The sequence below is a fragment of the Labrus mixtus genome, chromosome 12 (genome assembly GCF_963584025.1).
Source record: "Labrus mixtus chromosome 12, fLabMix1.1, whole genome shotgun sequence".
NCBI lineage: Eukaryota > Metazoa > Chordata > Actinopteri > Labriformes > Labridae > Labrus > Labrus mixtus.
Window position 1 is genome coordinate 3,423,252 of NC_083623.1, and position 23,630 is coordinate 3,446,881.

The 23,630-nt window shown below is 43.5% G+C and overlaps 1 protein-coding gene and 4 non-coding genes across 7 annotated transcripts in view; 1 reads left to right on the forward strand and 4 right to left on the reverse strand.

Annotated features, from left to right (window-relative positions):
* vash2 (vasohibin 2) overlaps positions 1 to 23,630 on the forward strand; it is a 40,372-nt gene that overhangs the window by 2,017 nt on the left and 14,725 nt on the right. For all 3 annotated transcript variants that reach the window (XR_009674994.1, XM_061051541.1, XM_061051540.1), the window contains exons 3-7: positions 9,463 to 9,551; positions 9,749 to 9,805; positions 10,963 to 11,037; positions 22,904 to 23,141; positions 23,268 to 23,411. Coding sequence is in view for 2 of the 3 variants with exons in the window: in XM_061051541.1 (XP_060907524.1) it covers positions 9,463 to 9,551; positions 9,749 to 9,805; positions 10,963 to 11,037; positions 22,904 to 23,141; positions 23,268 to 23,411 (603 nt within the window). In the remaining variant the exon portion in view is untranslated. The remainder of the gene's footprint in view (positions 1 to 9,462; positions 9,552 to 9,748; positions 9,806 to 10,962; positions 11,038 to 22,903; positions 23,142 to 23,267; positions 23,412 to 23,630) is intronic.
* trnat-ugu (transfer RNA threonine (anticodon UGU)) lies at positions 13,000 to 13,072 on the reverse strand. The gene has a single exon. It is a non-coding gene; the product is annotated as a tRNA-Thr (tRNA).
* Positions 15,210 to 15,282, reverse strand: trnat-ugu (transfer RNA threonine (anticodon UGU)). The gene has a single exon. It is a non-coding gene; the product is annotated as a tRNA-Thr (tRNA).
* On the reverse strand, positions 16,650 to 16,722 carry trnat-ugu (transfer RNA threonine (anticodon UGU)). The gene has a single exon. It is a non-coding gene; the product is annotated as a tRNA-Thr (tRNA).
* Positions 17,973 to 18,045, reverse strand: trnat-agu (transfer RNA threonine (anticodon AGU)). Its single transcript has one exon. It is a non-coding gene; the product is annotated as a tRNA-Thr (tRNA).

Below are 23,630 nucleotides of genomic sequence, written 5' to 3' on the forward strand. Positions count from 1 at the left end.
CAAAAGGTCTCTGCACTTTCAAGCATTGGATGCAGCTCCTGTTGTGCTATAATGTGACAAGACAGGAGAGAAGAGGAGGGGTGGGCGAGGTGCTCAGGTTTCTGCTGGAGGAGTGGGCTAGGTGCAGGCTGTATGATGAGACACACACAACAGATCTAGTGTTTTGAGACCGATAAGGATACAGATTTTTAGGCTGCAAATATGTACTGGTCATCAATACTGCAGCCGATTAATGCATTTTTGCATGCATGTTCTTCTGGCTGCTTTCTTGAACTAATAACTTGTATATTCAACATTAGTATTAACCAATTCTAATATGGATGACCGTCTGCTCCTCTGCTGTATGCTCTGCTACATGTGCTGCAGGCAGCGCAGTCAGTATTGTTAAACGATAGAGTCAGCAGATGTTCGGCTGCACAAACCTCACAAAGACACCATTTCTAAATCATTTATTACATTTTTAATATTTAGTACAAAAAGTGATTCATATTAGAGAACTACACTGACGCTGGTATGTCTCTGATAGACTCACATTAGCATGATAATGAGCACTGTGACTCATGTTTTCTTCAGGCACTCGTATGCACTGTAACCCCTGAAAGATCTGGGTGTTAGTTCTGATCTCATATAACATATTTGATTTCATCAGAACGTCTGTGGATTATTTTTTTTAATCTTTAAAAGTGGCAGATTAAAGGTGAAGTTGCTGGGGCGCCGGCGGGCTGGTGGCTAGTTTGCGCGTCCCATGTACAGAGGCTGTAGTCCTTGAAGCGGGCAACCTCGGGTTCATATCCGACCTGTGGCCCCTTCCCTGCATTTCATTCCCCTCTCTCTCTCTCTCTCTCTCTCTCTCTCTCTCTCTGATTTCTGACTCTGTCCACTTAACACTCACTTTGATAAAGGCATTAAAGTCCAACAACAAATCTTTTTCCTGTCAACATTTCTGATCACCAATGGAAAAAAAAAATCAAAGATATTCAGGTGATCGAGATATATCGAGTTAAAAAAAAAAGATGCAAAGCAGGATTTAACATATGAGGAAGCTACAGGCGAAACGCGTTGTTCACACACAATATAAAAAAATATATAGCAAATTTTATTATTTTCAGTGTGCCACGGACTTTTGATTTATTTTTCAGGATTGAACAAGTTAGCCATTTTCTGATTTGATTGGTTAAGGGTTTATTGATTCATTGACCAATAACTGTAGGTCTAACTGATTTGTGCAGTAATTATTTCAACACTAGAAAAATATTAAATAGAATTAACATGTATCTGCAAACAATCAGCTTCTTGTAATATTGTTTTCTTTGAGATGTAAGTTCTCTCCTGCTGTGCTGCTGACATCTCATAACATGTCTCCCTGTTTACTGTAATCAATGATGGCCGCCTGTGCAGAGAGGTGTGTTCACAGTTGGCCGGTTTAGGTGCTGATGTCAACCTTTTTTTTTCACACTCAGGTGTCCCCTCATACTCACAAACACACACAGAATGCATCGCGTTACCATGACAACAATTGTGCTAAATTGAGGTGCCAAACCTGCCAAGTGATGTTAAGCCTGTCTTTTTGGATTTGTCAGTGTGTGTGTGTGTGTGTGTGTGTGTGTGTGTGTGTGTGTGTGTGTGTGTGTAACTCACTGTGACCCCTAACTCCTGACTCACACATGTCATACACTATATTTATAGTAAAGTAACACTGCTGTATGATTACTGTTGTCTGCTTCCTAAAGAATGTGTCATGTTTTATGTGAACAGTGGTTGAAAGACGAGCTACCCTGTGTGTGTTGTTGTTGTTGTGCAGCTAATCGTCATCAATGATTGCTTATGTGTCAACAAAGACTGTTCTGTGTTTCATTTATAGTAACCTTAGATTCATGTAACACAAATTAAAAATAACAACTTAGGCTCCGTGTCCACCTAACGGTTTTTCTGAGAGTCTTTTTTTTGACTTTCTGAGCGCTCCGCCTTTCTTGTGCGGCCGCTCTGAGCGCTCAAGTTGAAAATCTTTCAACTTTTCAGAAAGGCACTGTTGACGTCACCGGAGCTCTTTTCTGATCGGGAAATGCAGTATAAAGCAACGGAGCAGTGTCGGTCAGACAGCAGCCGTTGTCAACAGACTGTTGTCATGGAGACAGGACGGACGTTCAGCGTTTTAAAAAAATAAAGCTAAAACCACCAGAACACTTTGGATTTCCCCCTTCATTAACGTGAAGATTAGTTGTTATTATGACTCATTTGTGGACGTGAATGGAACCTCTTGTTCGAGTTTGAGGACTTTTGAAACACCACATTAGCTTCATATCGTTAAAAGTTTGTGTTTGCTATCAACTTTCTTTTCTTGTCAGACTAAACTATTCAAATGTAAGATCCTCTCATATGCGTCTGTATGACGTTTTTTAAAGTTTTGTTGTTTTTAAAACTGTCCATCATTAAAACAACAAAGATTATATCATTTTAAAACACATGGTATCGAAAAAATCCTTACATCCACAGCTTTAGCTTTAGCTTACAAGCTAGTCTTTTAAAATGTTAGCAGCACATCGTGACTGATAGCCATAATGATGCCAAGAGAAAAGCCAGTGAAGGACAAAAAGTATTTTCAGGAGGGGAAAGAAAATGACATCCTGCGCGCATGATACACATCCTTCTGTGTTGCTGCTGAGGCCCCCTCAGCCCAGATTTTTGTCATTCTTTTCCCATCAGTGATTGTGATGAATACTTGTTATGTTTTGAGTCTGGTTGTTGTTTAGCTTTGCTAATTGGCCCATGTGGTCATTAGTGACCCGGTTGGCTGGCAGTGCGAAGCTCCAGGACTTTTATAGAACACACAAGGCAAGATGAGGACATGACGTGTACAAACAAACAGACTACAACAAAACATGTACAAACAAACTTTCACAGAAGTAAACAGCCACTTTTCCAGTGAAAACAACTCCTATATCCTTTCTTAGTTTTTAAAAGAAGACTTGAGCTGTTTTCACACATGCACTCCTGAAAATTTCTAGAGGAATGCTTCTGAAATCCTCCTGATCTGGTTGTTCACACATGCACCTCTCCATATAAGACCAGGGGTCTCCTGAGGCAAGACATGATGTCAACAGAACAACCCAGAAATGGCTGACTGATACAACAATGTATTGAGAATGTTTGACTTTATAGCAATGCTATGTGTAGTTCCACAGAATCATAATGCAGCAGTTTCATTACATGCACACTCTGCACAGAGATCACATCATGTGCAGACAGTCTATGGTAGCGCACAGATCACAGGGAATAAACGTGACCACCCCCTCCCACTTCCTCGAGGTGAATTCTCCTGATTACATCCTGCTGGATTCTCCCATCAGCTCACTCTGACTTCATGTGGGAAATAATCACAGGAGAAACTCCTTTTTGCGTTCACACAGGGCAGCTCGCCCAGGAAAACTTCAGGTGCTTTTCTGGAGTTTTTGTGCAAGTGTGAAGAAGGCTTTACTGACTGATATGTCCGACTAAAACGTAAAAAAAAACCTTTTAAAGATTTTTTTAAAAGGCCTTATTGTTATTATTATCATCTCTTCTGAGGGCTGTTTGGATGCTTTGTCAGGACATGCCTTGGTACAGTACCAGTACCTTATATGAATGCACATGAGTTGTCGGTTGGTTTCCGTTGCATTATTGTTGTATTGTAAAAAATGCAACCTGAGCCGTGTGTGTGTGTGTGTGTGTGTGTGTGTGTGTGTGTGTGTGTGTGTGTGTGTGTGTGTGTGTGTGTGTGTGTGTGTGTGTGTGTGTGTGTGTGTGTGTGTGTGTGTGTGTGTGTGTGTGTGTGTGTGTGTGTGTGTGTGTTTGTGTAAGGTGTGGCGACAGGTGGTTACCACTGATGCAGACGCTAACACACTGACCCAGCAGAGCCTTTAGAGAGTGTGGAAGTTAGAGCAAGAGGAATCTCTTTGCTTCTCGTACAGGCCCACTCATAGAAGTGAAATAGATTTATTGTTGAATGGCCGGCTGTTGCAGGTCTCTCCTGACTGCTAATTGTCGCAGCAAAGTGTTAAAATTGAGTAATGATGACACACCAAACAAACTAAATGGACGGTGAGAAATTCTTTGTCTTTAATGTCATTCAGCAGGAGAATCCAGAGAGACATTTGATTGATTTCTGGGGGAAAAAGATGCCAGAAAGTATGTAGAAATGTAGTCGGCCCCTCAAATTGGCTGTCGAAGTTCCACCTGTTGTACCTTCAGGTAGACTTAACGCAGCGTACATCTGTGTTTACTGCCCGAGCAGAGTTGGTGCTTCTGCCGCCCTTCCATGCCCCTTTTTTTGGCACAGGGGCCGGTAATCCCTCTAATACTATCTGGGTCCTGTATAATCTCTGGATACCAACTGGACTCTAAACTCGTCTTGAGTAAAGATCTCTGTCTCAGCTCTGTTAGCATTATAGCGTATATCCTCAGTATCTCTGAAATGCGTGCTATTTAAATAGGATGAGGGTTACAAAACAGGACTGGAGTTATTTTTAACATCTCTGTATTTAGATTGCTTCACTTTTCTAATCCTTTTTTCTGAGAGACAAACCTAGTGGTATTATCCGCAAACCAACACAAATTGCGTCGCCACTCTGTGCTTCATGCTAACTGTCTGCATTGTTCGAGTACAGGAGCAGAACCAAGTACACCAAACACTCGATTTTGTCTCTGGAAAAGGAGATTAAAATATCCTTTCTCTTACATAATCCAATCCACTGATGCTCCGTTGTTATAAAGCAAAATGATTTGTTTATGCTGGATAAATAGGTTTCAGGAAAACAATATCCCATACAAGGAAAATAAGTGTGCACAACCCTTTTTTTGAATTCCCTAAGGATGTTTTCTGCACCTGTTGACAAGAAACCGATGTTACGCACGGACTTTAAAATTCAAGATTTCAGCATTTGCGACATTACATTTATCTCAATGACATACAGCAGCTTGTATGACAATTGTGACAAAATGATACCATGTTGATGGGATATCTTATTGAATAGGACTGACTGTACACATTTCATGGTGCAAATGAAGTTGGTTGTTTTTAAAGGAACATTTTGTAAATGCCAGTGTGCAGAAACGTGGGTCTTAATTCAGGCTACAAATAGTTTGTTGTGGATTGGAGGTTGTTATTTATGACTCCCTGCCAGCATGGATTAGTGTCAGATGTGACATGAGCAGAAACAAGGTGATCTTTGGTTTTATTACTGCAGTTCTGCTCTTTTTATATAACCGGCAGCAGGAGGAAGTAAGAGATGGTGAGTGTCAGGTGGAGAGATTTTTGCTTAATCATGTTTCTCAGCTGTCTCTCTTGGCACTGACACACACACACACACACACACACACACACACAGAGGGAGAGAGAGGCTTTCCTTGGGATGTCCCGCTCTAACGATAAATCTGCAGCAACAGCTCAAATATGATCTGTGTCCCTCCCTCCCCCCTCTACATCCATCTCAGTTGTTTCTAAAAGAGGGCACCTCATCTGAGGCGTGTGTTCATCTATTTCCCATCAATCCTTATTATTTGGTATCTTCATGAAACAGGAAGAAAAGTAACTGCTGACTATGTGTCGTATACTGTGCAGGTTCAATACTTCTCTTTATGACTTCCTGCAGACATTTCAAGGTTGACTAAAATCAAACAGCACAAGTAAATTTCTTCTTGTGTGTATTTTAGTCATTCCTGCTGTACAAAGAGGTCGACATGAAATTGAAAAGACATCTAAAGACATTCCAGTCACAGACGACATGTTTCTGTAGAAGCTGCTGTGTTTGCTTTCGGGGAGCCTTATTACCTAGAATAAAATCAGATGCATGTGGAGACGGTCTCCCATCATGCTCCTGGGGGAAATATACAAGAAACAGAAGCAGTTTTTTTGCTATCCGAAGTGGTTCAGAAAGATTGGTTTGCATTACTGGCAGGCTGCACTAATTAAGAGTCCTGACAATTAATTACCGTCCAACACGGAGCAATGATTAGTTCATACTCAGTGATGGCAGCCCTCCTAGGTGAGCTTGTTCCTCTTTGTTGATTAAGGGAGCACACTTCAATGTACTTCTCAATGCACAGAGTTTTATTCACAAGTTGTTAATAAATCGCTCTAATAATGTGAGAGATTACACATCATCATTAACTCGTGTTCTCCTTCAGCAGTGCATGGATTGTTTTAAACAAACCAGCTCTGCCTGACACTTAGATTTTCTTTCACCAACCACCCTCTCTACTCCCCATCCCCCATTTCCTTCCAACAATTCAAAGTTTGAAAACCAGTAAGGTCACAACCTTATCCGCTCTCTCTCACTCTCTCTGCTCAGTCTGTATATCTCTCTGTCTCTAGTTTCAGTCCCTCTGGTTTTTGGTTCTCTGATGCAGGGTGTGTTGCGTTGCCAGCTTTCCTCCAGATTGTGAAGCCCAGGGAGATGGCGGTAGAAAATATAGAACTGGGGGAAAGGCATGGAGAGGGAGGAGTGAAAAGACGAGAGGACTTAAGAGAAGACAAAGAAGGAAAGAGTGTAATTAAAGAGATAAACATGTGAAGGGACAGGGAAGGAAAAACATTTAAAAAAAGAGTATTTGAGATTGTAGAAAGGGGAAGGAGAACAAGTAGAGGAGGCAGAGATGATAACAGAAAATGGGGGGAAGGGAGAAAACAAGGGAGCAGATTAAATACCAGAACTATGAAGTGACGCTCTCCCAGCTGGATGCTCGAGGACGAGGAGGAATGGCCTCTTTCATGTGTTATTGACATGTTTATGTTTTAGCCGTTTAGCTGTCTCAGGGTCGTGTAGGCTACACTAACTCTTCACCTCAACATACTGTATGTGTGACGCGTCTTAAAAATGCCAACTCCTCCTCCGTAGGTTCACTCAGAGGTTGAGTGTGAAAATCTACGACAGCTGTAACCGACGTCAAATCACATTTTCTTCAGGCGTAGATTTGCTACCGGCAGCAGCTTACATGGAGTGTTTCATAAAGTATCATACATTAGTCCTGCTCTGTATTTATTATTCTAAAAAAGTGCTTTGGTTGTGTTATCTGCTGTAACAGATGGCCACTGGCGGTGTTTAAAACTTCATCCTAATGCATTTAAAAATGAGTCTTTTTGAACGGAAGTTTTTGCACTGAATCGGACGACAGCTGCAGAAAGATGGCAGCTCTGACCGTCATCCCTCTTTAGCCGAGAGAGAGAGAGAGAGAGAGAGAGAGAGAGAGAGAGAGAGAGAGAGAGAGAGAGAGAGAGAGAGAGAGAGGATGAGAAAAGTGAGGGATCACCAGTCATCTCACTCCCTTACCCTGCAGAAAGCAGCTTAGCAGTGTGTGTGTGTGTGTGTGTGTGTGTGTGTGTGTGTGTGTGTGTGTGTGTGTGTGTGTGTGTGTGTGTGTGTGTGCCAGGCTGCCAGCTGATGCAGCCAGTGTATTCCGCCTTAGTGAGGATTTCACTACATGGGAGATTAAGTGGCAGTAAAACCATCTATTTACTGGTTTTAGCAGGCTGCCAGACTGGTTTGCGGACTCATTAACTGTCGACTGGCCTGACGACTATAAGAGTGACCAGTTGGTTGACTGTTTAACCAGCTCACTCACTCTGTGTTTGTTTGAGTGACTGAACTGCTGCTTTTATTGGCTGAGATGCACTAACTGTTAACAACCTTTAAATCTCATATACTGTTATTTTTGGAAGTCAAAGGTTATATCAATGTGTGTGTTTTCTATTAATGGATGTTGGAAGTTACAACGACTTTAATTTTAAAACTTGTTATCCTTCTTTTATGATTGCTAAAAAAAAAGCTTTTCCACAAAATGGTAGTGTTTAAATTCTTGCATAAAGTTGATCTTGTTAAAGGTTCTACCTCATTTTAAGTTTAATGTAAGAACACCTTGATAACTAACACACGACCCAGTTTCAGGACTCTTCCTGCATCAGGACTTGCCCTTCATGTTTCCTGTTGTCGTCCTTGCCTGCTCTCTTTTTACACTGAAAATAAACATTGAAGGGAAAGAAAAAACCCCACAGGAAATGATAGGGCTGCTGCTGATGGTTCACCCTTCCTGCACACACACACACACACACACGGACTCCCACACAGGCTGTCTGCGTGTCAGAGGAAGTGTCGGTTGGTGTTTAAGTCTGACTCACTCTCTGCTGATGTGGTCATGTCCTTTAATGAAACCACATCTGTGACCTTCAGCTTCCTCCCTGAAGTGTTGAGGTGCAGTCTCAGTGTGTATGTGTGGTTTCTCTGCCCACCGTGTAGGTATGTGTTATAAATTGTTGCACAAAACATAACCTCAACATTCTGGGTTAGAGACCAACCCTTGTTATGTGTCGATCATCTCTGTCTGTTATAATTCATCTTCTGCGGCTGGCCGCTGTCGGCTCTCTGCTACACACGAGGTTTGTTCCTCTCTTTGGCACAGAGCGCTCTAACAACTACATCCACCACGAGCGGTTGCAGCCATGATCGAATCAGCAGATTGTCTTTACTCAGAATATTGTTCACGGGCTTTTACTTCTCAAAAACAAAAACATTTGGATAGAGAAACAGTATGTCCTCCATTATTGCAAAAACAAAAGACATATTGATTATTGCATCAGAACATGTACTCAGTTCTTGTACACCTGAGCACATCTGTAACAGCTGTATATAAAAAAACACAACTTAAACTTTAATCAAGTGCTTAGTTTATGAGAACTGACCTTGAAACCAAGCGGCAACATCTGGTGTTGAAAAATGAAGCCAAAGAGGAAGTGAAAAAAACTGCAGTTCCTCAAGTGTCCACATCCTGGAACATAAATGGTTCTGGTCTCATTAGCTCATTTCTCTATTTGTTAGAACTGTATGGGGGCTGAATGTTTTTATAACTCATCCGTTTATATTTTAGTCGGATGAAGAGTTATGCATAAGTTTTAAAATGATGGTTGGGACTGAGTCGACTGATGACTGGTGGGTGTGTTGTATCTGTTTACCTGTTTGTCAAGAGGTTATTGCCCCGTTCTAGCTCCTCCTCTTTGCCTGTTTCTGGATTGATCAAAAACGAGTCAGCCTCATCATTTCCAATATGGCGACTTCAACAACCAAATGGCTGATGTCACTGAGATGACGTCCATATTCATACAGTCTATGCTTCAAACAAGTTTTCTGTACTTTTCAGTCAGCTTGTTTTAGCGCTGTTGATAATCCAATGCATTAACGAGTTAATTGAAAAGTCTGAACTGGAGACTTGATTTAGCATTTGAGCTTTCAATGAATATTGTTTGATGTGAGAGTGGAGTAAACAGTTTGTGTTAATGTGTTCCAGCAGTGAGTATGAGCTGTAATGAGTCCCAGGGCAGTGGGAGGGCAGAACTTTAAACTTGCTGATAAGTGTTCTTGTGGCTGTAAACATTACCACATGTTGATTTGCTGTGTAATTGATGCCTTCATCTCTCTTCTCCCTCTCTGTCCTCAGCACTCTATTCCTTCAGTCCCGACCTTCAAGCCGTCCATGTCCGTCCCTGATTGGCTCGTGGCCGTCCAGAACTTCATGAAGACTCTGCAGTATCCTTCTGAACAGCAGATGATATCATGATCAGATGTCATGATCAGGGCTGCACCTCACAGATGAAACTAGTCTGATTCATGTCTAGTCACATCTGAAGTTGAAACCAACCTTATCATCAGACAGTGGAGGGAAAGATTTATAGAATAATGTCAACCACCTTTACACTTTTGTTGTCCCTGACTCTGCTGTCAAGATACAATCACACAGGAACCCAGTTCTTTGAAATCAAGAAGAGCCGTCCTCTCTGTGGGTACGTTGACCGTAACTTCTTTCTTTCTGTACACTTGAACAAAAGCCAAATAATCCTTTATTCACTGGACGCCGGTTTGACCTACATTTTTTGTGCATGACATCCTGACCTACTGTCTCCTCAGCTGTCCTATCAATCAACCTCACTAGTGCTCTAAACTGTCTCTGCTTCACTGGAGCTAACTGCCACAGGGCAGCGTGTCCTTCCAAGAAGCCGACTTCTAGTCTGACTGTTTCATCTCATTTAGTTTGGTGAGGTTGGACAGATGAAAGCTGTTGTTATTTATTACATATTTTAACTGAACTATTTTCTTGAGACTCAAAACTGGATATGATAATAAAGATGTTTGGCATTAAAGGAATGTCAAAAGGAGTAAATACTAAGACTACGTTTTATGGCTAACTTTTGTCAAACACAACTCAACCACAACTTGATCACCAAAAAATGATCTACTATAGTTTGAAATAGCCTCATCACGCATTACAGTTGATCAGATCTCTTTCTTCAGTTTTACAGGATTTGTAGAAAAATATGCACGTTTACTACCATAAAAAAGTCTGTGTTTGATTTGTACTACTTACAACATCTTGATTGTAGTAGAATTAAAGTGGAAGTACCCGATTCAACCAACTTATCTTTTTACTTTAATAAGGGGAACCATGTTGTTACATCTCAACCTGTGTTGCTGTGTCCACATCGACCTTTTTAATATACAGACCGGTGTGTGTAACACTTGAGGAAGTCTGGCTGAGATGTGGAAGAAAAATCAATTTAGTGTTGGGCGTCAATGTGACCTTGTAAAACACCCCCAACTTCTGTGAATTCTTCATGTGTAAAGGAGTGCTTCAGAAATAATAATTCTACCTTCATGCCTCTTTATCCCTTCCCCCTCTTTGTCTCTGTCTCTTTCCTCCTTGCTTCCCCTCTCACTCTGATTTCCTCTGATCCTGACTCGCCTCTTGTTCTTCTCTGCGTCTTCCTCCTCTCATGGCTCTTCTTCCTCTCCTCCCCCCCTGCTGTTACCCTTTACTTCGCCTGTTCTCTGCTCCTCCTTCTGCACATCTTCCTTTTCCTTACTACTCTCACACACATCCTCTGGACTCCCCCTCCTCTTCCTCTTCCTTCATCTCCTCCTCATCTTCGTTCTCCACCTCCAGGTTAATGGAGACGGCAAGAGAGATGATCAGGGAGTCTTTGCCAATCAAATGTCTCGAGGCCGTCATCCTGGGAATGTATCCTTTGCTACACACTCACACACACATACACACACTCACACAACAGGCTCTGAATCACACAGGTACCAGCTCGGGGCCAGAAGGTTATTTTCTGTTATCTCTCTGTGAAATCAATGAGACATGTTGCTCTAATGTCCTAATGCGCCCCCCTTCACCACAACCAGTCTTTCCAGCTCTTACCAAATCGTGTTGCTTGGCAACAAGCCCTCTTCAAAGTTTAACCCCCCCACCATACATATATAGTATGCACACAAAACACACAAATACACTAACACACACTCTCACAGTCTTAGAACGATGGAGTGGAGCTTAAATTTGAAAGCAGCAGCTTGTATTTTTTGCAACATTAATTTAAAGTTAATCTGCCGTGTTGTTCTGTCTCAAGAGATTGGTCCGCTACAACCAAAGCTCTTATTTTGACCACAAAGACCTGTTGAACAGATTTAGTGCTTGCTCAGCGGTATTATGTGGAGCCCGTGTGGACAAACATCTGTCAGTAGGCTCTTGATCTTTGGTTCTTGATGTTTTGTAAAGCTCGAACACCCGCCTGTGTCTGTTAAATCCGACAGCTTTGGACTAATGTAGCTTAATAAAACATGATAACACACAAAAGTGTTTATTGAGGCCAAAATCAAACACATTTCGATTCAGCTTAAAAGATTTGAATATAAATGTGATTGTGAGGCTCATTCCTAAATCAGTTAGCAAATCAGAAAAAATATGAAGAGATTCTATAATAACGGATATCCTTTATTTACCATGTGAAATATCCTTAACAATCTCTGGTTCACTCTGAAGTTATAAAACCATATCAGAGCTGTCTGAAGTCTTCATATCACATTCAAATCAAATGGGTTCACATTGCCATGGGTTTGCTCAGCTGCCCCCTGACAGTGCCAAGGATGTGAACTGACACCACTTTAGCTACCAGACAACATTCACAATTAACTGCTCCTTGCTGGATTTGAACCAGCAACCTTCTGATCCTTAAACCAAGTCCCTGCTGTAGAGCTACTGCAGCCCTCTGATGTTCTTGTTTGACAGAAACATCTATTTGAACCTCTTGTTCGGCATTCATGCGTCTACATTGAACCCAAAATCATTTAATTAAAGGAACAACAAAAATCAGAAGTATATCAACATTGCCCAAGAACAGAGCTTGTACTTCTTAACAAACATGTAGTTTGTGATGAATGAGTGTTTTCTCCTTCAATTTGTTTGCTTTTTCAAGTTTATAGCAGTCTGATAACCTTTCACACATGCAAGAACTCTTCCCAAAATCTTGGGGTGGGGGGTACCAGAAGTGTAAAATGCAAGCGGCCTGTCCACATTTTCCCATGTGACTTTACTTGGATTTTTTCCTGACAACCCCTTGTAGTCTTATCAATGCAACTTTTACTTAAACAAGTTTATCTCTGGTGCGTTATCTACATGTTTGTAACTGGATATTGAGCTCTGTCCAGTCTACTGATACTATCATGGCTGCTATCACTCGTGGTGGTTCATCCACCCTCCAAGGAGCTGATATATATTGTGTGGTGCAAATGTGTCTACAGATGACAGACATCTCTCTTTCTCTGCAAATGAGTGTTCAAGTTTCACATTTGCTAGTTTCACTGTGGCTTTTTTCTCCCGGGCTGTCAGGGTGGCAGCCGACAGTGACTGTAATTGATACTGACTTTAGCCCTCAGATGAAAGTAGGGAGGGAGGGAAAGGAATGGAAAATATGGCAAGAGTTCAAAAGAAAGAGAAAAAAAGCAGAGGGTGATAGAGAGAGAAGGGACATGAGAGCCAGAGGGAGTGAGAAAAAGAGGAGAAACCCTGTCAGTGTGAGTGATTATATTGTCCTTAGTGTCCTTCAAAGAACCTCACTGTCACACTCATATCAAGGAGCAACAGCACATGTTTGCAGAGTGTTACCTCACTGGCCTTGTGGTCATCGGGGTTGAAAATGGAATTAGGCCCCAGCGAGAATTGAACTCGCGACCCCTGGTTTACAAGACCAGTGCTCTAACCACTGAGCTATGAGGCCTTACCTTCTGCCATATGCCAAGCTTGACTATTTAATGGTAATTACAGAGGAAACACCCTGCTCACACAGCTGCTATTGTTGGGATAATGTGATACCAGCCCGACCAGTTGAATCTGCAAATAATGTCCTACACATCATTCATTGTGCTCTAGTGTCCCTGTAAGATGTCCATAAGATCACTGATTAGGACAAGGTGTTAATTTCCTTACATGCACACTTGAGACACCTCGCAAAGACTATATGGGATACTCAAGTGAGAGATGGAATCCTGTGGAATGACAAGTTGGTGCCGTCCTTGATCAGTGTTTCGCTAATAGGTCCACAAAACCCCCCAGAGGGTTCAGCAGTGAATACCGGCGTCCCAAGGTCGCTTCCTTGATGCCATCTACTCACCTGACGGCCTAGCTAGAGTCCGTTCTCTTATGCCACAGCCACTGACTCCCCTTTTCAGCAGGTCTGGAGAGGTCGTTGACTGCCTGTCGGTGGGCCTTTCCTTGCACTCCCATCTCCCAGAGTAGCCTTGATGTTGATGCGGCTAAACCCTGTGCTGCCTACTACGACCGGTCCGACCTTTGCCCTCCAGCCTCGTTGTTGTACGTCGGCAGCCAGGTCAGCACAACTCAATTTCTTTCGATTTTACGCCTCATCGTCTGCGTCCTGCCAGGGAACTGTAAGCTCAATGATTCAGACGAGCTGGAGGAAAGCAGAACCAAAGTAAGAGATATGGTCGGAGGTTGGTTACTGCAATCTCAGGTGAGAAGAACAGCCTCTCACCTGAGTCTGTCAAAATCTCCTAGTCGGACTCTTTGACTAGCTGTTTGAAGTGATCCTTGAATTGGTGAGCCTGGCTTTACCTTCACCTTCACGGACAAGGCTGCTGCTGGCCAGGAGAAGATTAGAGGCGTTGATGCTTGTTTGACTACTTTCCAGCGCTGCTGCAAGACACTGCAGCACACGGTTAATAATAATTTATAGATCCTGTGAGGGGAAATTCGTTTTTACACTCTGTCTTGTAAACATGCTACACAAACAGGACCCTATGGACATGCACTGATAGAGAGGTCTCAGAGTGAGGGGGCTGCCCACAGTGGGTGCTCCTGAGCTGGTGGGGGGTTTAGGTGCTTTGCTCAGGGGCACCTCGGCAGTGCTCAGGAAGTGGACTGTCACCTCTCAGGCTACCAGACCAATTTCTGGACTTGGTCAGTACTGGGACTTGAACCGGCAACCCTCCAATTCCCAACCCAGGTCCCTACAGACTGAGCTACTGCCGCCAAATCTGATACACCATGGTTGTGCCGCCAGGTGTATCGGTCTTGAGTAATGCTGGTCTAGCAGCCCACCAAGATGTATTTGACCATTGCAGGAGCATGTGGGATCCTCTCCAGACCACTGGCTGACATTTTTGGGAGATGGGAGAACATCATACATAGTCCTGATGGTCATACGGAAATAAGGTTCGACATAAGGACAGTAAAGCTTGCTCTGAGTTTTTCCATTTCCCATAGCTCTTACTAAAAGATTATCCTCCCCTCTCCCCACTCCCATCTCATTCTTTGCCCTTAAAGGTCCCATATTATGCTTTTTCTGGTTTTATATTCTCTTTAGTGTGTTTTCCAAGTGTCCTGTGCATGTTTAGGCACATCTATGTGCAAAAATTCAAAGTCCGCGGAAACGCGGCTTCTCCTACGTCCTCCTGTTAGCTGTAGCATTAGCTGCATGTAACGCTTGGTTCTAGCCCCCCTCGATAAAAATGTGTCAGTGTGACGTCATTGACCAATAACGACAGAGCGGATCGGCAGACCAATCAGAGCAGACTTGGCCCACGTGGGGTCTAACAGTGTGGGCTCAGCAGAGTGCAGCTGATGGACTCAGAGCGTAGAGGGAGCAAGGAGGAGCAGTACATGAAAACAGACACTTTTTTCGGACTTTAGCTATTGTGAACGTACAAAAGTAGGTACATAGATTAAATATACGAACCCCAAAAAGGGAATAATATGGGCTCTTTAACTAGCATGATCAACAGTCTTTGCACACCGTGTTGCCATCTTCTTGCTAGTATAGCTGCTGGCACCCAAGGCCAAGACCATTCCTCCCTTGCTGCAGTTAGTGTACAATGGTCAAGGTCGAAAATGGAATTAGGCCCCAGCGAGAATTGAACTCGCGACCCCTGGTTTACAAGACCAGTGCTCTAACCACTGAGCTATGAGGCCTTAGTTTTGCATGTGACACATGACTATTTAATGTTAGGTGTGAGGAGGACACACCCTGCTCACACAGCAGCTATTGTTAGGATAATGTGATGCCAGCCAGACTAGTTGAATCTGCAAATAATGTCCTACACATCATCAAATGTGCTTTTAGAATCCCTTTAATCACCTTGTTGATTGGGATAAGGTGTTAATATCCCTTACATAAATACTTGAGACACTCCTGAAAGACTGTGGGATACTCAAGTGAGAGCTGGCATCCTGTGGGTTGTATAGTGGTGAGCCTGGCTTGACCCTAACATTCACGGAAGAACGCTGCTGCTGGCCAGGAGGATAGAGGAGGGGGACGGGAGTTGATGCTTGTCTCACGACTTTCCAGCACTTCTGCCAGTCACTGCAGCACCTGGTCTTGCAGCCCACCAAGATGTTTTTAACTGTTGCTGGAGCATATGGGATCCTCTCAATTCCACTGGTTTTTGGGAGATGGTAGAACATCATAAGACCGTGACACACCAAGGAGATCATCGGCAGTCTGTCCTAGTTGGACCGTCGGTGAGCGGTCGTAACCCTAGTTGTTGGGGTGTGTCCGGCTCTGTCGATACCCTTTGGACCCCGTCAGCCTTTTTTTGGCCAATTCGACATGTTGAATCGGCGGCCGTTCGGTGAGCGGAATATCTGATTGGCTGTTGGGAGGTTTCATTTCTCTCCAGCTCTCCTCACAGGTTCATGAAAGCCCCTTGAACATCCCGCTGTAGTATCCATGCTTTCACCCATTAGTGTGGTTTCTGCTTATTTGTCGCCTCCGCCTCTTCTCTTCTTTTTCCACTAAAAGACCAAGGGCTGACAACGCCAGCGCCATTTTCAACTTTTTATCAGACGTTGTTCCCAATTAGTAGACTACCTATAATACGAGTGGTGAGCGACAGCGGTGTGAAAATGGTCTTCTTGTATCATATCAAACGACTACTGCTGCCTGCTGGCATGGAGAGTTATTTCCTCTCACTCATGCGCAGAACGTGCATGGTGGTTGGCAGTCAGCTGTAGTCTTTGCGTTGTGTGCTAGTGCAACTTGAGGTGAGAGGCGATGCCACAGGCAGCCTTCATCGCCACTAGTTCTTTGAAGTCTGCTTGTTGTATCAGGGCCTATGCATAGCCCTGATGGGCATAAGGAAAGTAATGCTTGCACTGAGTATCAATTGCTCTTCAATAGCCTGAGCAAGGGCCTTTGCACACCTTGTTGCTTTCTCTTGCTAGTGTTGCTACTGCACCACAAGCATGCAACAAAGTAACCTTGTTCCAGGCTGGTGAGCTGGCACCCAAGGCCATCCCTCCCTTGCACCAGTACAATGGTCTAGATTGAGAGGGCAGTCAGGCCCCAGTGAGAATTGAACTCACGACCCCTGGTTTACAAGACCAGTGCTCTTACCACTGAGCTATGAGGCCTTACCTCCTTCTATATCACATGACTGACTATTTCACGTTAATTACAGAGGAGGACACACCCTGCTCACACAGTAGCTATTTTTAGGATGTGATACCAGCCAGACTAGTTGAATCTGCGAATAAAGGCCTACACATCATTCATTGTGCTTTAGAGTCAATTTAATCACCTTGTCCATTAGATCGTTGATGCAGCGCCCTACTTCCTCAGTGTTTCGCTGATAGGCCCACGGCACCTCAGCAGTGAATCCCGGAGTCCCGAGCGCACTCTCTAAATCTGCTCACCTGAGGGCACAGATGGAGTCCTTTCTCTGCAGCCACTGACTCCCCTTTTCAGCAGCTCTGGAAAGGTGTTTGACTGCCTGTCGGTTGGAGTTTCCTCCAACTCCCAGAGTAGCCTTGATGTTGATGTGGCTAAACCCTCTGGAGCCTACTTCTACCAGTCAGACCTTTGCCTTCAAGCCTTGTTGTAGATCCTTAGCTTCCAGGTCCGCATAACTCACTTTATTTCACTTTTACGCCTCATCTACTGCGTTCTGTCAGGGAACTGTAAGCTCAATGATGTACACCTGGAGTGAGGCAGACCAAAGAACAAGCTCTGGTCTGTGGTTGGTTACTGCAATCTCAGATAGGAAGTAAAGCCCCAAGTCTGTCAACATCTTCAAGTCACATGCTCAGCCTACCTGTCCAGCGTTGAATTGGCAGGCCTGGCTTGACCCTCACCTTAACGGACGAACGCTGCTTCTGGCCAGGAGGAGGATAGAGGAGGAAAAAGGGTGCTGGCTCGTGTTTGTTGGCTTTTCCAGCACTGCTGCCAGACACTGCAGCACCTGGTTGTGCTGCCAGTTGTATTGGCCTTGAATGAGGCTGGTTTGCAGTCCACCAAGATGTATTTGACCGTTGCAGGAGTATGGAGGATGGAGCATGTGGAATCCTTTCCATATCACTGGCTGAGTTTTTTGAGAGATGGCAGGACATCATATGTAGCCCTGATGGTAACAAGGAAAAGAGATTGGACATAAGGATGGTAAAGCTCTAAGTGTTTACATTTCCCATAGCTCTTTCCAGGAGTTCCTTTACTCTCATCTCAACCATTGCCCTTACCTAGACTGAGCGACAGCCTTTGCACACCTCTTCCAGCATACCTCCTGCACCAAGTAGCCTTTTTCAAGGCTGGTGTGCTGGCCCCAAGGCCAAGACCATCCCTCCCTTGCAGCACTTTGCGTACAATGGTCTCGGACAAAAAGGAAATTAGGCCTCAGCGAGAATTGAACTCGCGACCCCTGGTTTACTAGACCAGTGCTCTAACCACTGAGCTATGAGGCCTTACCTGATACTATATGACTTTGGTACCTATTTGATGTTAATAACAGAGGAGGACACACCCTGCTCACACAGTAGCTATTGTTAAGATAATGTGATACCAGCCCGACCAGTTGGATCTGCGAAGTAAGGCCTACACATCATTCATTGTGCTCTATAGTCACTTTAAGATGTCCATAAAATGACATTAGCAAATAAATAAGACACATTTTAGGAAACAGTCGACTTAGAATAACTGACATTTTAATTTTACGATCTTAAGATATTTTTGGTCTTGTTATCTCTCTCCACACAAACGAGTAAAGCTCTGAAAGATAACGCATACTCAAGTCTTAACAGTTTCAAATGGTTTGTCATTGATAGTGAATGGGGACACAGTGTTTGGAGAAAGAAAATAGAGGATCTAGAAAGCTAAGCATCGGGGGAGGAGGGATGAATAGCATCTGTTGTTGTAGCTTGTGGCAGTTGGAGCTGTCTGTCTTCCTGTCCGTGTCTCTGTCTTCAGTCCGTCCTGTGCCGCTGGTTCCTTTCCTCGCCTGTTAACATTGATCTGAATCCTCTCCAGGATATTCATGGTTTGACTTAGGTGGCTTTGTTTGGGGGTTTGTGTGTTTGACTTTAAGTGTCTCATTGTGTTAGCCATCACTGGCTGCTGTTTTGCAAACTAAGGCTACGGGACAAGGCAGATGCATGATGAATAACAATCAGGGTACAAACTTATCTCTGAAGAACATGTTTATGTAAAGAATATCCTGCAGAATTAATGAGGAAATAAATTCACTTTAATAGAACGAGGGCTATTTTCCTTGACATCATGCCGTTTGAAAGTTGTACTCATTCCAGGTTCTATGAACGTAGGAAATATGACAGATTGCATCATTTCATCTTAAAGGACAATAACATGGGGCTAAATCTCAGGGTACAACAGCACTTTTGATATCCCATTGGCTAAGCTAATGTTAGCATTCGACCACTTCCTAGCTCACGTTACCATACTACACACACTATGATTGGAAAGGTATTTATAGATTTAATACTCATGTGACCACTATCATTGTTATAGAAGCAAAATAACAATGCTTGACAGAAAGTGGTTTGAGTGTGTGTGTTTGGGGATTATTTGCATGCCTTGGGGGATTACATGCAAAAAAAAACATCCTGAAAATTTCCCCCAATTGTTTCGGTGTGAGTTTATATGTAAAGGCAGCAGGTAACATGACATTTATATCACACCATGGTTGCAAACTACGAGCACATAATGAAGCTGCTTCAAACTCTTTTCCACTCGCCCGTTTGTTTTTTGTCTTTAAATCACTGCTACATATAACTGGACATATTCACATTATCCAGAAAAGAGTGGAAAACATTCATCATAGAGTTTGTTTGCAGACTTGGATTCCTGTAGTGATTTTTTTCCAAACTGCCCTGCCTCCTGAGACCCCCTCCCAACCCCCTCTTCTTGTCACAAGAGTGATTGTGGTGTTCCCTGATCCTGTGCAATAAAACCTGCCTTGTTAAAGTTTATCCCAAAGGTGTTGGATAGGGTCGCAGTCAGGACTCTGTGCCGGCCATTCGAGAGCTGCAATGCCCAACTGGGTAGAAAAAAAGTACTCACAGGCCGGGCTTTGTGAAGTGGATATTGAAAAATCCCAAATCGTTTGCAGTGTAAAGATCTGAAGCATTAAGATTTCTTTTAACTGACGTAATCCACGAGAACATCCCCAGACTTGTGAGTCCGGCCCTGGAGTTTGCTGAATGATGAAGAAGAGGAGAAAAAAAAGCACATGACTCAGTGAAGAGACGGCGTACAAAAAGAGGATTTTATGCCTTCTGCTATCTGGAATCATGCTGATTTGAAATTTAACAGGGGGGAGAATGTCAGAGAGAAACTCGAGGAAGAGAGGAGGAGGGGGGGAGGCTGGGTGGTGGGAAAGTGATAGACACAGAGAGAGAGAGAGAGAGTGGATTAGCTCTGCATTATATCCATAGATAAGGTTTCTCACCTGGGAAGTATAGCGGGCGTTTTCTATGAAGCGTAAGAGATGCTCAAACATTGTCGGCTCTCAGAGCAGTAACAACTGAATAGAAAGATTCATGAATTATAACGATCTTAATACGTCTGGTTTCATGGGCTGCGTCAAAATTGACAAGTCACTCTTAGTGGTTTCCGTGGCAACCAAGAGGGGAGATTCAGAGAGAGAAAGAGCCTCTATTAGCAGCGTCACATGTGCTCCATCACGGGAAGTGTGTTTGTTTAATGAAGCATTCATTAGAGAGGAACAACAGCGAGTGTTATGTATCTACAGACTTTGTAGCGTTCAGGCTTTTAGTGTTTCCTTTATAAGGGCGGACATTAAAATCAGCTGCAACACCCAGACATTCATCATTTGGAACTGTCTGTTTTTAGCTCTATACAGTTTATTGCATCTTTTCTGCAGTATAATTACGTAACAAGCTTCCCTTACAGATAAGAACAAGTTATTTAGTACTTCCTTGGCCATGCAACAGAGATTGCACTAAAAGGGAATGCTAGTGTTTTAAACCATAGACCCAACTTTTGCATTATTTAGGGGTCCTAACGTTTAATTGGCACAAAATACTTATAATCACTTGAGAAGTTTTCTTCATCTAGCCCTTACTAAACAGTCTGTAACGGCTGAAATGTTATGTTTCAGGGCAAGTGTTTCCTGTAAAAGTACATGGGTGGTTCTGGTTTCTAAAAGGAATCAAACAGGTTTGATATTTACAATTTTGGGTCTGGCCTAAAATAGTGTGTAGCCTGGTGGACATGATTTGTTTGGGCATATTTGTCCTGAATACACTACAGCTAATCTTTTTTTTTTAAAGATTTATTTTTGGGCTTTAATGTAGAGATAGGACAGTGGATGGAGTCGGGGATCAGGGAGAGGGGGTGGGGAATGTGGGTGGGATGTGAACCTGGGCCGCCTGCTGGAGATGACAGCCTCCATGCATGGGGCGCGCGCACTAACCACTGCGCCACCAGTGCCCCAACTACAGGTAATCTGAAATCTATTGGAGGACTGTCAGAACTAACATACCTATTGCTTTTATAAGACTGCAAAATGTATAAAAATATGGCCCATGTTTCAAAGTATTTTGTATTGTATTGTAACTAGTTGCTCTCTAAGTCGTGTGTCCCTAAGTTCAGTGTCTTAACTAAAGACATTCGATCTGACTGTACGGTGATTTTTATTTTTTAAACACCACCGTGTTCTAACACCACAGGGGGCACTGCAGCACGGAGACACACACACACACGGCCATGTTGATACATGTCGGTATGTGTGTGTGTTGTGATTTGTGGTCAAGCTGTGTATGATGCCCTCTATGAATATTTCATGAAGACACAGCAGTGCTGTGGCGTCCAGGCTGACGGGCTGACGGGCAGACGTTCTGACCAATGATGGGCCTCCCCGGACCGAAACGAGCAGATGGTGAGCTGGTGGCCTACAAAGATACCGTCCACAGACCTGTCAGTGTGTTTGTGTGTGTGTGTGTTTGCACAGATTGCTACAGTTGGATCTCTGTCAGTGTTGGACTCTGTGAAGCTGTGCAGTCCACAGCGTGTGCTCTCTAAATAGAAACCTCATTCAGAGTCATTTGGAGTCAATCAAGGTTTTTTTAAGTTTCCGTCTGAAAGTGTTGGAATAGTTTTTGTGACGCACAAACTCTGGAGTCACTGAATGATGATTAACTGTCTGTTTGTATCCACGACATGAGTGGAGTGTTTCCATATCACTTCTGCTTTTAGTTAGTCACTGTTTCCACTCAAAGATTATTTCCAAGTCGTCCTTTTTAAAAAAATCTGAATCCAGGTTTTAAACCTTGAATCACGTTATTTTTCCGTAGACATTCCTGAGCAGAGAGAGATTCTGGTTGGATTTAAATGTTTGTTTGTTTTTCAGTTAAATATTGGACTGGAATGAAATCTTTTTAAGCCCTGCGTCCTCCCACAGTCCAAAGACAGGCCTTCAGGTTAATCTGTCACTCTTACTGTAATCACCCGTAGGTTAGTGTGAGCGTGAATGTTTGTTCTGTCCCTTTAAGTCAGCCCTGTGATCGATTGGGTGTACCCCCCGCCTCTCATCCAATCGGCTCGAGCCCCCTGAGACCTTGAGCAGGATCAGCGGTTTAGATGATGGATGGATGGAAATCTTCTATTTTTAGAATATGTTGTTAGACAGGTTTGTATTAGAAAGAAGTAGAACAAGATGGATAGATAGATAGATAGATAGATATGCCTCCACATGACATCGTACCACTCTGATTTTTTATTTTCAGCACTAATACAGAAAGTTTGACTTCATTCTCTAAATGATTCTAAATCATTCTCTCCTCTTCTGGAGGAAATGACAGGTAAGAAGAGAAGAAGTCAGTGATCAAGAGATGCACAAAGTCACTACTTATAAACCTTATCACACATATATCTTTAACTTGAGTCACATCATTTATTTTTTTCACAGGCTGCTAACAGAAGCTCATTGTTTATCTCTCTGTCTGTCTTTGTGTCACTGGTTAAATAATAAGAAAACACAACAATGACTCAGAGCGAGTCAGTCAGACAGGAGGAACAGCACACACACACACACACATACAGTGCATGCTGGCGGGCGCTGAGCCTTTGTTTACTCGGCGGTATGTTCATAGTAATCGCCTTCTGAGAGTCCGTCTGAATCTGATTTCACATGACTCTTCTGCTGGGACAAATCCAAACAAATCCACTGACAGTCTCAGGTTTATAATCACATGTTCTTTACTTTCTCCACTCCACTCTGAAACATGCACCAAGACAATCGATCCCCTTATAGAGATACTTCCTTGACTCCCGTGCGTCGACCAGCTACCTGACCAACGGCCTGACGTCTCTCGAGCGTTTCCCCATCAGCTTTAAAACCCAGTTTTCGGGTCACTGCTTCCACCACGTCGTGCTCGGCGTCTACTGCAACGGCCGCTACGGATCTCTGGGCATGAGCCGCCGCCAGGACCTGATGGACAAGCCGCTGACTCACCGCACGCTGGGGGAGCTGGTGGCCGAGTTCGAGAGCTCCTACAAGCGATACCAGCACACTCTGAAGAAGGTAAAGAGGAAAGAGATAACAGGTGTGGAGGTAGAGTCAGTATGAGTGTGTGTGTTTGATTTTAAACCCCCATCTCTCTCTCTCTCTCTCTCTCTCTCTCTCTCTCTCTCTCTCTCTCTCTCCCAGGTGAAGATTGGCCTGTATGTGCCTCACGACCCCCACGTCTTCCAGCCAATCGAGTGGAAGCATTTGGTGCTGAACGCTGCCCGACTGGGACCTCAAGAGATGAGGAAGGAGCTGGAGAAACACGGCCGAGACATGAGGATGAAGGTAAATACTGGTAACGCCCATAAAGTATAGATTTTAGTATTTCAAACGTTACAATCTGAATATTTTAAGGCCGAGTTCCTCTAAATCTCTTCCCTACAGATCCCCCCTGAATCCTTACCTTTCACATCTTCTCAACGTTTGTACTTTGCAGCAGTGTTAGCTTGTAAATTAGCTCAAAAACAACACCATCGGGGTGCCTGTAGCATAGCGGTTAGACGG